Here is a 16,393-nt window from a genome sequence, read left to right on the forward strand (position 1 = left end):
CCCTGCTGCACATCCCTAACATTTGGAGTCCAATGGAGCAGGACCCATTCCTAGGTTCTGGAATAATCCCTTAAGGCCTTCTGGTCTTTCAGTGCAGAACTGCCTCTCTTTTAACTATGGATGCTGTTGTGCCAAAGGACTGCTCCTAGGTGAAGATGCTTAGTCTCTGTTGTCAGGAGCTCTAGAAATGGACATGACTATCTATCAGAACAATTGCCTGTTTGAGATAATACTATGCTAATGGACTCAGGGCTTCTAGTGAGTAAGACCTAGTGTTATCATGAAATCAAGCTGAAGGTTTTCTTCATTTCGATTACTGGAGGTGTTGAAGTTCTAATGGTTGTGTTGTCAAAGTTTATGATTTGTGTATCCAAGGCTGTTAACATACCTGTAGTTTGGAGCCTGTGATCCATGCAACTGTTTTTGTGATTCCTGCAAATGTTATTGCTGGTACATCAAGAAGATAAAATAAAGTTGCATGTTGGAACTATACACTGTTATGTGAGATTCCTTTTTTGAATCCCAGAGTTGTTGGGTTCAGTGTGGAAGAGGTATTCTGAAGAAGGTCTATAAAGGAGTCTGAAGTCCCATACAGGGGAAGTAGTTGTATTATCTCAGAGGGGAGAAGCTGTGCTTTTTGTCTTTTCCCTGTCCTGCAGAGAACCCATATCCATGTCCTCTGAGCCTGGTTGGATCCTACATCTTACCCAACCATTTTTGTGAACTCACAGAGTTGATGCCAGGACAGCACACCTATGGTGCCAGTACCTCTAGCAGGGGGTTACACATAACTAGTATTCTTGGCTTAAAAGTCCCTATCCCAGAAAAAGTCTCACCTGTTTCATTTTCAGCTCAGGTAGTGGTTTTGTAGGAGGATTGGGTTTAACCTAATTAAAGAAAAGATAGATATCAAGAAATCTTTAATTCCAACACAATGTAACACTGAAACTGCTTATGCTTTAGTCAGGAGTTGAAAATTCTAATACAAGGTGATTGTTTATTCTTTCATTTACATCTGGAGTCTTTGTAGGCTGTGATACCTTATAAAGGAACAACAAAAATGACATTGCAGTACAAGAGTTGGCAAGCCCTGACATTCATGCTACCAACACCTTCTTCCCAGTATACTGATCTCTCTCCAATGCTGAAAATGGGAGTTTTCAAAACTGGCAGACCAGCTGTGCCAATCTTGTGATGTACAGGACTGGCCTAACCAACCAGTGAAATTTGAATCTAGTCATGGTGTTGTCATTAGAGAGGGAGTGGTGTGTCTGGTGGCTGGAGGAATGGGCTGAGCAACATGCTAGGCAGATGGAATAGGCAGGATTCTGATAAGGGAATTCCCTATGGTACAATTCACTTTGGGGGAACATCCCACCTAATAGCAGGAGTCAACATGCTAACATCTCCAAAGGATTTGCTGCATATTTTTTAGCATTCTGCTAAAAATGTTGCTGACTCTTGTTGTAGTATATGAAGTTCTGATATCTCTTAGCTTTCTTATTCATCATCTGAACCTGGTCTCAAAAGTTCATGGTCTCAAAAGCCTGGTCTCTGAAGCTCATGTATGTAATATTTTCCCCTTTGGTTCTTATTTATTGTTATTGTGTTGTTTTAGTACATTTTTATGATTGATTATTTATAACTATGGGTTGGTGTTAGGATTCTAAGGTATCAGATGGTGTGTGAACCCTGGGCTGAAGTGAGAGGTGGTACTGCCCAAGGGGAGGAGCCCCGTGAGCCTCACTGTCGGGAGGGTAGGTCTCAGCTAAGGAAGGCACAGAATGAATAGAGTATTAAAGAGACAGAAGCACTACCCGTGGAGCGGGAGGTGCCAGAGAGAGAGAGATGGTCACACAGACCCTGAGACACAGGGTCGATGGTATAGGTAGAGCCCTGAGGGGATACCTCCATAGCGCTGGTAGTAGTCCGTGACGTGAGGTCTCCTGTAGAGATGGTAGTGGCCCGCTAAGCAGGGTACACTGAAGAGGCCTTGATAAAGATGGTAGTGGCCCGCGGGGCGGGGTACACCAATGATGTCCTCGGTAGAGATGGTAAAAGCCCGCAGAGTACATAAGAACATAAGAAATTGCCATGCTGGGTCAGACCAAGGGTCCATCAAGCCCAGCATCCTGTTTCCAACAGAGGCCAAAACCAGGCCACAAGAACCTGGCAATTACCCAAACACTAAGAAGATCCCATGCTACTGATGCAATTAATAGCAGTGGCTATTCCCTAAGTAAAATTGATTAATAGCCATTAATGGACTTCTCCTCCAAGAACTTATCCAAACCTTTTTTGAACCCAGCTACACTAACTGCACTAACCACATCCTCTGGCAACAAATTCCAGAGCTTTATTGTGCGTTGAGTGAAAAAGAATTTTCTCCGATTAGTCTTAAATGTGCTACTTGCTAACTTCATGGAATGCCCTCTAGTCTTTCTATTATTAGAAAGTGAAAATAACCGAGTCACATCTACTCGTTCAAGACCTCTCATGATCTTAAAGACCTCTATCATATCCCCCCTCAGCCGTTTCTTCTCCAAGCTGAACAGCCCTAACCTCTTCAGCCTTTCCTCATAGGGAAGCTGTTCCATCTCCTTTATCATTTTAGTTGCCCTTCTCTGTACCTTCTCCATCGTAACTATATCTTTTTTGAGATGCGGCGACCAGAATTGTACACAGTATTCAAGGTGTGGTCTCACCATGGAGCGATATAGAGGCATTATGACATTTTCCGTTCTATTAACCATTCCCTTCCTAATAATTCCTAATATTCTGTTTGCTTTTTTGACTGCTGCAGCACACTGAGCCGACGATTTTAAAGTATTATCCACTATGATGCCTAGATCTTTTTCCTGGGTGGTAGCTCCTAATATGGAACCTAACATCGTGCAACTACAGCAATGGTTATTTTTCCCTATATGCAACACCTTGCACTTGTCCACATTAAATTTCATCTGCCATTTGGATACCCAATCTTCCAGTCTTGCAAGGTCCTCCTGTAATGTATCACAGTCTGCTTGTGATTTAACTACTCTGAATAATTTTGTATCATCCGCAGGTTATGCAGATGAAGTCCTCAGAAGAGGTGACAGCGGTCCGCAGAGTGAGGAGCACAGTCGAGGCCCAAGGTGGAAGTGGTAATGGCCCGCAGCGCGGGGTACACCGGTGAGGGTCTTCAGTCGGTCTAGAAGCGATCCGCAAGGCGGGATGCGCCTGTGAGGTCCTCGATAGCGAAGTAGAGCAGGCACTTCTGTCGGACCTCTCTGTAGTGATGGTAATGGCCCGCAGCGCGGGGTACACCCGATAGGCACTTGGTAGGTAGGAAGTAATCCGCAGAGCGGAGTACTCACAAACAGCAAGTTGGTTCCAGGAAGCCCCGGGGAATGGAGCAGATGGAATTCCAGGCATCAGGCCCTCCGAGGAGCGGATAGCCAGGACATAGAAACATAGAAATGATGGCAGAAGAAGACCAAGACGAGAGAGAGGCCCCTGAGGAGCAGGTACCTGAGTTATCCACGTCGGAACTGGAGGGTCCTCAGGAAGTGAGACGGAAATAGCAAGGCTGAGACTCTTTGCCAAATCGTCTTCGGAGAGGGCCAGCAGGTTCTGACGTCATCTGGAGGGGATGCCCCCGAGGTTCCTGCCATGATTTATTTTATTTTATTTATTTATTTAACTTTTTTATATACCAACATTCAAGACGGTGGTCCCATCATGTGGATAAGATGTGGATAAGATGTGGATAAGATGTGGATAAGACCAGCCTGTGTGCGCGTGCGCACGCCTATAGGGACCTGATGGCAAGATTGTGGTCGTCAGCGTCTGTGCCGACCCAGGAGGCCTGGAAGTGGTAGGCACATCGTAGGTAACTAGCGGAGGCTGCAAATCTACCCCATGGAGTCAGGGAAGTGAAGAAAGAGGTGAGCAGAAGTGGTCACAGCTGTCTGCAATCGATGGGCGTAACAGCTGGTTTTGATTATTGTATTATTTGTATTATGTTTTATTATTATTATTATTATTATTACTATTTTTGACATTTTATTTAGTAATACTTTTGATGATTTATTAGGATTTGCTAAAAAGTAGCAGGGTCTAGTTTTTAATATGTATGATTTAATTGACATGTTTAATTTTTATGATTTTATGATTTTCTTCTGTAAACTGCTTTGATGTGTATAACAATTTGGATGTCACTTAAAAGTAAACTAAACTAAACACAACCTACAAAGACCAGTTTTCTCCAGGAGCAATATGGCTATTAGAATTCTGCATTTTAATATATCTGGATTTACCTGACTTGTAAATCTGGCTTAAGAACATATTGACTATATATAAATGGTGAATGCTATAGTGCAGTTCACCTTTTTATAAGTGACTAGTTTAATAGTCAAATAAATCTACAGAGCTGAACATTCATTTCATTTTCTGCTTCTGGAGTTCCATCTTTGCCAACTGCCAGTGAATATTTGAATATAAGATCTGCCATGTTGGGTTAGGCCAAGGTTCGTCGAGCTCAGCAAACTGTCTCCAACAATGGCCAATCCAGGTCACAAGTACCTGGCAGATGCCATAAAGTAGATGTAATTCCTGTTCCTTCCTTCCCAGGGTTAGCAATAGCTTTCTTCAGTCTACCTGGCTAATAATGTTTTATGGACTTTTCCTCCAGAAACGTATCCAAACTGTGCACTGAATGAAAAAAGTCCTTTCTACAATTTGTTTTGAATATGCTGGTTGTTTCATGGAGTGTACCCTTGCTTTAATATTATTTGAAAAGCAAATAAATGTCCTTTATTTAGCCGTTCCAACCCACTGATGATTTTTATAAACTTCTTCTATCATGTCCTCTCTTAGCCGTCTCTTTTCTAAGCTGAAGAGGTGTAGCCTGTGTAGCTTCTTATCATAGGAGACATGTTCCATCTCCTTTAACATTTTGGTTGCCATCCTCTGCACCTTTTCTAGTTCTGCTATGTCTTTCTTGAGATGGGGTAACCAGAACTACATACTGTACTAAAGGTGCACTTTGGCTTCATACAGAGATAATATGATATTTTCTGTTTTATTTTCCATTCCTTTTTGGATTATTCCTAACATTCTATTTGCTTTTTTGACGGCCACCATGCACTGATCCTGGGTAGTGAATCCAAATACCGAACCCAATATCATGTACCTGTAGTTGGGATTATTTTTCCCTGCCTGCATCACTTTGAACTTTCCTACATTAAATTTCATCTGCCATTCAATTGAACAGTCTCCTAGTCTCATAAGGTCCTTCTGCAGTTCCTCACAATGTGCTACTGTTTTAACAAATTTGAAAAATTTAGTGTCATCTGAAACTTTGATAACCTCACTTGTCATTCCCTTTTCCATATCATTTATGAATATGTTAAGTAGCACAGGTCCCAATATCAGTCTTGTGGGACCTTTCTATGTTTGAAAAACTGACCATTTAGTCCTACTTTCTGTTTCTGGCCTTTTAACTAGTTACCAGTTCACAATAGCACACTGCCTCCTATCCCATGATTTTGTAATTTCCTTAGGAGTTTCTCATGGGGAACTTTGTCAATTGCTTTCTGAAAGTCCATATACACTATATCAACTGGTTCATTTTTATCTACATGTTTATTTACACCTTCAAAAAATTGTAAAAGATTTCTCTTTGCTATAATCAGATTGACTCTTCCCCATTAAGACATGTCTATCTATATGGCCAGTGATTTTGTTTTTAAGAATGGCTTCTACCATTTTGCCCAGCAAACAATGTCAGGCTCACTGGTTTATAGTTTCCTAGATCACCCTGAAGACCTTTTTAAAAAATCAGCATCAAATTGGCCACCTTACAGTCTTCAGAAGTTACCGCTGTTTTAAATGAAAAGTTACAGTTTATCAGTTTCATGTTTTAGTTCTGTTAGAACCCTAGGATAGATGCCATCTGATCTCGGTGATTTGTTACTATTTAGTATGTCATGCTGATCTGTTATATCCTCCATTGTCACAGATATTTGTTTTATTTGCTCAGAATCTCCACTATTACAGAATGATTCAGGTATGGATATGTTCTCAACATCCGCCTCCATAAAGTCCAAGGAAAATAATTCATTCAATGTTTCTGCTATTTTCTTGTCCTCTCTAAGCACCCCTTTTGCCCCTCAGTCATCTAGCAGCCCAACTAACTCCTTCAAAGGCTTTTTGCTTTGAATGTTTATGTTTAAAAATGTTTATTGAAAAGCAATGAGAAACAGTTGCTCAACAAACATAGGTGTCTGATGCATATTAAGCAGCCTAAAGGCAACAGTAATAACGAACAAAACTTTTATTTAAAACTCAAAACTTTTATTTAAATAAAGTTTTTGTCTCACTGGTAAGCTTTTTCTCAAAGTCTCTCTTGGCCTAACTATTGTTTTACATCTAAATTGTCAATGCTTATACTCTTGCCTATTTTCATCATTTGGGTCTGCTTTCCATTTTTTGAATAATGCCCTTTTAGCTTTAACTGCCTCCTTTACCTCATTATTAAACCAAACTAGAAGTCATTTGGTCTTTCTCAACCTTTCTCAACCTTTTTTAACCCATGAAATACATGCAACCTACCTAGAACTGGCAGTAAAGTGGGATAGCATTTTTTAAAATAAATAAATGTTTTGCCTGGGCTTCCAAAATAGTATTTTTAAACAATACTTTCATCTCATACAACCTTAAACCCTTGCAACCACTCCTTTCATTTTTTTGCTAAATAATTAGCCTCACTCTATCATAATATTCTTTTTTAAAGTTCTATGCTATTATAATAGTTTAACTTAAAATCCTCCCTCCAATGATTATGTCAAACTTGATTGCATTATGATCGCCATTTGCTATTGCTTAGCGGCCCACCACAGAAACCTCTTATATCAGGTCATGTGTTCCACTGAGGACTAGATCTAAAATAGCTGTTCCTCTCATCCAGATTATGTAATAAGTGATAAAATAAAATTTTGGGGAAGGCATTTGTATTTTGCAAGATGTAAATGAGACAGCATACCTGTTTAATATGATCGAAATCTAGTAATCAACACTCTAATAGTAACTCTCTTGATCAGTGAGTATCTGGTTTTTAGACTGTTAACTGTTTCAATCGCTTTGACCTTATGTTTTGAAAGGCAAGTAATCAAATCTAAAATCCAAATCCAAATTTGATTTTTTATTTATTCTATCTGGCCTAGTTATTATCTGATTTCACATTAATTTTTTTGTATCTAAGGGCTCTGATCTTGTCTATTCTGATATTAACTTTCTTGTTGTTATAGTTTTATCTATGATTGATCTAGTTTTACTAATCCTATCAATGTATATTTAGTTTATTTGTTTTATATTTATTAAAAAATTTGTCAATTATATTTGTTGGAAAGGTGGACCCTTGAGCCGAGACAAAGCTGATACTGCCACCAGGGGTTGGCCCCTGTTAGTCCTCGTTGTCGGGAGGCAGTTCAAGGAGAGAAGACCCAAACAGGACCTTCATCTATACCAGCCCTCATTCCCTACAGGTTGAGCCCTTGGGTGCCAGGGCCGGCAAGATTTAGGTGCGGGTCTCTCAAAGTGAAGACCTGGGAGACAGGAAGCTGAAGCAGCATCAAGTGAACCAAGGGTCGAGTCAGGCAGCAGACAAGAAAGGACAGGAACTGGTCAGAGGTCAGGACAGGCAGCTGTCCAGCAGAATTGAAGAGCCAGGAAGAAGGTCAGGGCAAGCAGTGGTCAGCAGAATCAGAGAACCAGGCAGAAGGTCAGGGCAGACAGTGGTCAAGCGCAGTCAGAGGCGAAACAGGGTCAGAACCAGGTGATCAATCTGAAGGAGAGAGGGGTGAGGCAGGAACTGGAGGCAAGGACCAAGAGTACCAGGATCAGGAGTCAGGAGCAGGAACGCAGGAACGAAGGCAGGAATCAGGAACACAGGAACGAAGGCAGGAATCAGGAACACAGGAACGAAGGCAGGAATCAGGAACATAGGAACGAAGGCAGGAATCAGGAACATAGGAACGAAGGCAGGAATCAGGAATGCAGACAACTTGCACTCAAAGAATGAGCAGGACCCATTGCTAAGGCAAGAAGGAAGTGGCAAAGCAGGGTATTTATATTTGCCTTGCCTGATGTCATCTTCCCGGGCCGCAGGGAACTTTCCCGTCACTGGCCCTTTAAATTCCGAGGAGCAGTTTACTTATTATAAATTTAGTTGACTTTGTACTACAACAAGAAAATTGCGTCTACATATACGGCACCTGTTGAAATAATATACGGTGATTTATAATTACCTGGGAATATGCTGGCCTTGTTTGAAAAGGAGTACATGGAGGAATAGGTGGAGACAGAGTGGGCTTTATAACCTGTTTTTAAAGGAAAAATAATAGAAAAGAAATGAGATTTTTTTATCATAAATACGTACATTAAAGGTTGACTCTTCTTGTGGTGGGTTCCTTTGTCCCACTCATGCGGAAAATTGCTCTAAAATGCTTTGGAATGATTCTAGTCCCTGCTCCATTTTCCTGCCAGCTGTGTGTAATTTGAATGTAAACTATTCTAAGGGGTTTTATAAAATACTAAACACTGTGAAAAATTGTCCATTCTGGTGGCACCATGGACCTTAAGAATATAAGAACATATGAAAATGCCAAACTGGGTCAGACCAAGGGTCCATCAAGCCCAGCATCCTGTTCCAACAGTGGCCAATCCAGGCTACAAGTACCTGGCAAGTAACCAAACACTAAGTAGATCTCATACTACTGATGCCAGTAATAGCAGTGGCTATTCCCTAAGTCAACTTGATTAATAGTAGTTAATGGACTTCTCCAAGAACTTATCCAAACCTTTTTTAAAACCAGCTACACTAATTACACTAACCACATTCTCTAGCAACAAATTCCAGAGCTTAATTGTGCACTGAGTGAAAAATAATTTTCTCCGATTAGTTTTAAATGTGCTACTTGCTAACTTCATGGATTGCCCCCTAGTCCTTCTATTATCTGAAAGAGTACATTACCAATTCATATTTACCCATTCTAGACCGTTCATAATTTTAAAGACCTTTATCATATCCCCCGTCAGCCATCTCTGCTCCAAGCTGAACAGCTCTAACCTCTTTAGCCTTTCCTCATAGGGGAGCTGTTCCATCCCATTTTGGTCACACTTCTCTTTACCTTCTCCAGTACAACTATATCTTTTTTGAAATGCGACGACCAGAATTGTACACAGCACTCAATGTGCAGTCTCATCATAGAGCAAATCAGAGGCATTATGACATTTTCCATTTTATTCACCATTCCCTTCCTAATAATTCCTAACATTCTGTTTGCTTTATTTACTGCTGCAGCACACTGAGCTGACAATTTCATGTATTATCCACTATGATGCCTAGATCTTTTTCCTGGGTAGTAGCTCCTAACATGGAATCTAACATCGTGTAACTACAGAATGGGTTATTTTTCCCTTTATGCAACACCTTTCACTTGTCCGCATTAAATTTCATCTGCCATTTGGATGCCTAGTCTTCCAGTCTTGCAAGGTCCTCCTGCAATTTATCATAATCCGCTTGTGATTTAACTACTCTGAATAATTTTGTAGCATCTGCAAATTTGATAACCTCACTCATCGTATTCCTTTCCAGATCATTTATGAATATATTGAAAAGCACGGGTCCAAGTACAGATCCCTGAGGCACTCCACTGTTTACCTTTTTCCACTGAGAAAATTGACCATTTAATCCCACCTATGAAAAAGAATACCACAAATATTACATCAGAATCTAAAATATCAATACACCTCGTATCAGGAAAACAGAACAGGCCAAGCTACTACAGATCCCTACAGAGAAACCACATGCTAAAAGAATGCTTCATCTCAGTCTTTGCATGCAGAACACAAACTCTCACCAAATACAGAATAAAGCCACATAAAGTATAAACAGAAATGTGCAGACAAAAACTAAACTGTAAAACGTATCACGCCAGACTCTATACAGTGCAACAATGGAAAAACAAAAATATCACCATTCCTCATGAAACAATCAATAAAATCAAGATATATAAATCATGAATCATAATTATAAAAATCATACTAATAAAATAATTTCAAAACAGCTGATGAATAGAATATCAAATAATTAAAGACTCAAGCAAATTTTGAAAAATTTACCAAACACCAATAAAATATTTCAAACAGCAGACACATCACATACTTCCCAATAATTAAAATGGTAGTCAATCAAGAAAAATGAACTTAAAAAGCCACCTTTACTTACCCTCTCCAGCAGTTCTCCTACTCCTTTCCCTTGCAGGCTACACCAGAAGCAGCAGTAGCTGCTGAAGCTGTCCTCACGGTCCTCTTCCTTAGGGACCACAACCAGTCTCTTCTCTCTCTCTCTCTCACACACACTCTAGTCATACCCGCAAGACCAGTTTCTGTCTCTCACACACCAATCATCTTCCCCAACTAGTTTCTCTCTCACACTCACACACCCACACACAAGCACACACATACCAGTCATCTCCCTGATCAGTCTCACACATACACGTCACCTCTCTGGTCAGTCTCTGTAAATCACACACTGCTCTCTCTCCCTCTTACACACAGGATTTCAATCACACACATGCTCTCTCTATTTCACTTACACACAAACTCTCAATCACACACATGTTCTATCTCACTTACAAACAGGCTGAATCACACACATGCCCTCTCTCACAGCCACAAGCCAGCCAAAAACATGCTCCATCTCTCTCTCACACACACACATTGACTCACACAAGCACCCTCCCTGACTCATATATACACCACACACATACAGAAGCACCCTTCCTGCCTCATAAACAGAAGCACCTTCCCTGTCACACACAGATGCACCATTCCTTTCTCACATACACACATACACACACACACAGAAGCACCATTCCTTTCTCACATGCACACACACACACACAACACACACACACAACCACACACACACACAGATGCACCATTCCTTTCTCACATACACACAGAAGCACCCTTCCGATCTAAGGCCCCCAGCTGAACAGCTGTTCTCCAGTGGTGGTTAGCAGCACCGGTGTTCACTTCTTCGGTCCCCGCCGGCCTCGATTTTAATTTCTTCGGCCCCTGCCGGATTGGTCTCCGGCAGGGGCCGAAAAATTAAAATCAAGGCCGGCAGAGGGCGAAGAAAAGAAAATGGGCGCCTCCCAGCCAGCCCCCGCCAGAGACCAAGCTGGCGGGGGCCGAAAAAATAAAGATGGGTGCCACCCAGCCAGCCCCCGCTTGAAGCTGGCTGGGAGGCACCCATCTTCTTTTCTTCGGCCTCCGCCGGCCTCGATTTTAATTTCTTCGGCCCCCGCCGGCTTGGTCTCTGGCGGGGGCTGGCTGGGAGGTGCTGAGGCTGGGCTGAGGAAGAGCCAAGCGGTCGAGACCACGTGACCAGCTAGACCGGCCCACCGGCGGAAGCCCGATCCCCCGATAGGCCAATCCGCCCCTGCTCATATGTTATATTGCTTTAAGTTCTTGTATTTCCTGGAGTCAATTAATATCCAGATTTAGACTGTCAACATCTTACATTAAATGAAGTTAGACAAAGAGAAGAACAATCACTGAAACAAGATATCATACCTGTGCTGGCTTGGCAGTAGGAACTGGAGGTCTGTGATGCGAATTGGACTTTATGGCCTGAGGCTATTGAAAGGGAAAAAAAAAAACAGGAACAGGAATAAAATTATTTCAATTAAATACATTATTATTATTATTATTATTATTATTATTATTATTTATTAGTTGCCTGGTGATAAACTCTAGGTGACCTACAAAACTACACACATAATCCATAAAATAAGTAAAATAATCAAATAATTCAACACATCAGTAACATAACTATAAAAACATAGCTCAGAACAAAATAAAATACTAAAAAATAATTAATAAAATTCAGGCAATCACTGAAATTAATAAATAAAATGAGGCAGAGACAAAGTTTCAGGCAAAGGCTAAATGAAACAAACATGTTTCCCGCAGGGATGTAAATGTTTTAGAGCAGATGGTCAGATGCAATTCAGCAGGTAGTGAGCTCCAGAAAACTGGTGCAGCTATTGAAAATGCTGTTTCTCGTGTCTCTTTCAGATGAGCACAGCGTATAGAAGGAGCATCCAGTAACCCCCCTGATACGACCATAATGCGGGAGTTGGTTATACAAGTGAAGCATGGCATTAGCCCAGGGTAACGAATCAAATGGAATCAGCTTATTCCTATCATCATCTTGCATTTTAAGTTCTTTATTTTTAGAATGGCAGTTTCCTTCTGTTCCTTTAGGATTTCAGGCCAATTGGAATTGGCCAGCTCTGGGGCTATGACATGATGAGCCATCCTTCACAAGCACCTGTGTTCCTTTTCCCATTTTTAGGTAATCTTTATAGTAGAAAAAGAATGCTTTATTGCCTGATGTATCTGTCTATGTTCTTTTTCACCTGTGCATGCATGGGCAATTCACATGCATAAAAATCCTTGCAACGCAAGGTTACATGAGTAAACTGTCCCTGTATGTACAAGTTGTGACAAAGGACAGAAATGGAGAACAGCAGGAAGAATGGGCAACAAGATCAACAAGGCTGGTGCAGATCTCCAAGCCCTTTAACTGAAGAGAAAAATGAGCCACAGGCCAAGAGCTACAGAACTAGCGGAATGCCACAGCCCCTCCAGCAAGAAAAAAAAGCCATGACCTACAATAATTGGAAGGGCAGAGATCTTCAGGCCCTGGCAACAGAAGACTGGAAAGAGCTGTGGGTTGGCGCAGAAGGGCTGGTGAGGAAGCCCAGGTCCTGCCAACTAAAGAGAATGAGAAGAGTGATAATGTTGCAGCTGGAGGGAGGTGCTAAATAGATGAGTGGGGGAGTAGGGGAGGAGAGGGAGTGGGGAAGGATAAAAGAGAAAGGTGGAGAAGGACAGAGGAGGACGGTGCGGTTAAGTTGGTGGAATATGGAGCGCGGGGTCTGCACTGAAAGATGTATGAAGATTGAGGAGCTAAGTACCTGTGGAGTTGTGAGGTCAAATCCAGATGACTCAGAACATCGCTACACCAATGTAAGTCAAACTGTGCTGAAGTTTGTGAGAAGTTGGTAATTCATAGTAATATTAGGGTCACGATATGAAACTCCAAGGGGGTAGAATCAGAAATAACATCAGGAAATATTTTTTCATGAAAAAGGTTTTGGATGCTAAGAATGATCTCCCAGAAGAGATGGTGAAGACAAGAACAGTAACAGAATTCAAAAGATTGTGCCATAAACATAGAAGATCCCTAATAGCTATAGAATGGAAATGAAGAAATGGGGTAACTGTGGTAATATTTCTACGTAAGGGTAACCTGCATGGAGGGGCATTACAACCCTAAACAGTAGGCAGTTACAATCCTAAATACCTTACTGACCAGACTGAATAGACCATCTTGGTCTTTATCTGCTGTCATTTACTATGTTTCAATGAATGGGCAGGGAAGGGGAGGGTGAGTGGGTTGGGGGAAAGGACTTCTCATGGAAAATGGGTGTAGAGGGTGAGGTCTGCACCAGTGTGAGTACATAGAGAGTGGCAGAACTGCCTCAGGATTGGAGTAGGGAATGAAGCAGAAGAATGAGAAGGCTGGATGGTGTGTGTGCATTCACTAGCGAAAAAATGCACTCATCATGTGATCTTGCTATTTATACTACTCAAAAAGCAATTATTGAAGGTGGGGGTAGTAGTGGGAGGTGGAAGTAACTGGTGAGTGAATTTTGTCCCTGATGAGTAAGTGTTAAAGATAAAGAATGCCATTGGAAACGTTGTTAACTCCACAAGTACAACTTTCCAATCTTGTTAACCTTCATCCCTCTTCCATCTAGCCTAAACATTGTAGCATCTGTTCTCGATCAGGGTCACAGATTGTAGTTCACTTAGAAACTCTGTATGTGTGCACCCTGAGCATAGCCACTAGGTGTCACCATTGTGCAACAGCAGAGAATCCCAAGCAGGAGAAGCTGGGGACAGGAATCAAAATAGGTGCACAGCATTGACACTGAGACTCTAATCTGGCCCCACTGAATTTCATATTCTCATGAAGTGAAATATACCTAAGATTTGCATACTTATTACAAAAATATACATATTACACTTCATCTCTTTATTTGTGGCATATATAGGAATGTCAAATGTCATATTACAATAATATTATTTGGTACAGAAATTGTCAGATTTTGATTAAATAAATCTAAGAAATATAGAATTCCAAGGATTGTTTATAACAAACCTTCTTTATGTGGACTCTATAAAGATATTCTGAACATAAATTCAAATAGGATGCAATAACAATTGTTTCTGTTTCGCAGTGCATTCACAACCAATGGCTGTCACAGTCACAGCTAATTAAATTGGCGCTAATCCACCCTCTAATGAAACAGGGGGATTAGCGCCTATTTAACCCGCATCGGACACGAAGTGAATGTAATAGCACTCATCACATGCAAATGCATGTGAATGAGCCTATTACTCATTCACTCCATATGCAAAAAGATAAATGTGTCTGCCTGGAGCAGACGTTAATAGCTGAGCGAAGGCATCAGTTTTCATTACTGGCAGACAGGCAGGTTATGAAAACCGAAGCCGAGTTTACCGGCATCGGTCTTCATAACCGGCAGCTGCGGCGGGTTTTCCTAGCGTGATCCCCTAATTTACATATTGCATGGCACCCCCCTTGCGGGCGCCATGCGTGCGTTAAGAAAGCGGGCGCTGACTTTTCAGCACCCGCTTTCTGGAACATTATTGCATCGGCCCCTCCACACCAAAATGAACTTTGTAAGAATGCAATCATTTATTATTGCTTAGAAGAAATGAAAATTGCTTTGTTCTCTGTTTTTTTAATCCAAATGCTTGTGGGATTTAGACTTAGGAAATCTTCATTATTGTCAGACACCAGCTTTTCACTGCCAATTAAGAATATGTGAAGAAAATCTTCAAGCCAAGACCCATCGATATCATAAGCAAGTTGAAAAAGTGCCTTCTTGGAGGCCGGTATTTACACTTCTACAAATTCAGGCATGGCCCCACTCTCTGAGCACATCTATCAGTGGTCTCTGTGGACAGCTTTGAACGAAATCTGCTAGCAAGCTAGAATCTTCATCTAAATCTATCATTGGAGCGGGGTTCCAATAACTCCTTATGAACGGACGGATGGACACGACTACAGCAATAGTCACTTTCCACTGATGAAACATGACTAACACTATAAACCCACCTCTGGAGAATCCCGATTAGGAATTATGGTTATAAAGGCTGATTTTGACCCTTGCAGGTTGGACGTTGTGGTTATGAGTTGTGGAAAGCCGATCTTCTGATTCTGTGAATCTGTTCTGACATTTCCTTTGTTACGTCCTTCTTGAAATAGTGGATTTGATAGTCCTGAGTTTGAATCTTTGACAGTCGTTCTAGAAAAAACCAAAACCCCACAAAGCATGAAACACGTTCTTTGGTTTGATGATCAAGAATTTGTATGATCCTTTCATTTCACCCGCAGTGCATCTTGTTTTAGTTGCAGGAAGAAAGAGGAAAGTAAATGAGAACCGAATCTTTCCCTGCTCTGTTATAAATACAGTAGTTTAGGTTAATTAGTAGTTTACAGTAGTTTAGGTTATCTCCTATCGTTTACTTGTGTAAATTAATAACCTGTCCTTTCTCTTCCTCTAAGCCAAGTTCTTATCACCTTGTTATATGTAACTGCCTTTTCAGCACCATTGTTATTGTTATGTTTACTTTGCACCCCTGTTTTATGTGAACCAGCATGATGTGACTGCTGTCTCGAATGCCGGTATATAAAAAATCTAAATAAATAAATAATGACATGAAACCTATCACATTATTTTGCTTACAAGTTTAATAAAGAGGTACTTGTATTTCTTTTGATTTAATCATTTCCTTTTGTAAAATTAAGAACTCTCTCATACCTAACATCTGTTAGTAACAACTGTCATACTTAACATCTATTATTAGTCATTGCCCCAGCCTACTCTCTACATTTCTTTATCTCTTTTGCCCTCTATCATGCTAATTTGCCACAACAATTTCGTATTAAATTAAATTTATTTATTGCTCAATAACTTCTTGTCAGCAAAGATTAAGAGAAAGCTGTTTTCTCTGCAGTACTTGAAAAATACTTAGGGCAAGTAATAATATCAGAGTCCATTTTCAGCTACTGTACGGCTGGGCTAGTTAGCTGGCTAAACATACCCGGCTATCTTAAGGTTACTCGGTTATGTCTAATCTGGCTAATTTTAGGACAGCCCTATAGCCTAACCAGAGCTAGCCGCAACTTGCTCACCCATGGAACTACTCCTTCTTGTCCGGCTAAATTCTAGCCAGGTAA

The 16,393-nt window shown here is 41.0% G+C and overlaps 1 protein-coding gene across 3 annotated transcripts in view; it reads right to left on the bottom strand.

The window, feature by feature from the left end:
- The window catches only part of ADAM8 (ADAM metallopeptidase domain 8), a 190,609-nt gene that overhangs the window by 12,029 nt on the left and 162,187 nt on the right, over positions 1 to 16,393 (bottom strand). For 2 of the 3 annotated variants that reach the window (XM_029609582.1, XM_029609580.1), the window contains 5 exons: positions 15,269 to 15,458; positions 11,626 to 11,688; positions 9,704 to 9,739; positions 8,289 to 8,360; positions 837 to 887 (listed from right to left, as the gene is read on the bottom strand). In XM_029609582.1, the coding sequence (XP_029465442.1) occupies positions 837 to 887; positions 8,289 to 8,360; positions 9,704 to 9,739; positions 11,626 to 11,688; positions 15,269 to 15,458 (412 nt within the window). The remainder of the gene's footprint in view (positions 1 to 836; positions 888 to 8,288; positions 8,361 to 9,703; positions 9,740 to 11,625; positions 11,689 to 15,268; positions 15,459 to 16,393) is intronic. The other variant, XM_029609581.1, reaches the window with a different exon arrangement.

This window comes from Rhinatrema bivittatum, chromosome 7 (assembly GCF_901001135.1).
Source record: "Rhinatrema bivittatum chromosome 7, aRhiBiv1.1, whole genome shotgun sequence".
NCBI classification, from domain to species: Eukaryota; Metazoa; Chordata; class Amphibia; order Gymnophiona; family Rhinatrematidae; genus Rhinatrema; species Rhinatrema bivittatum.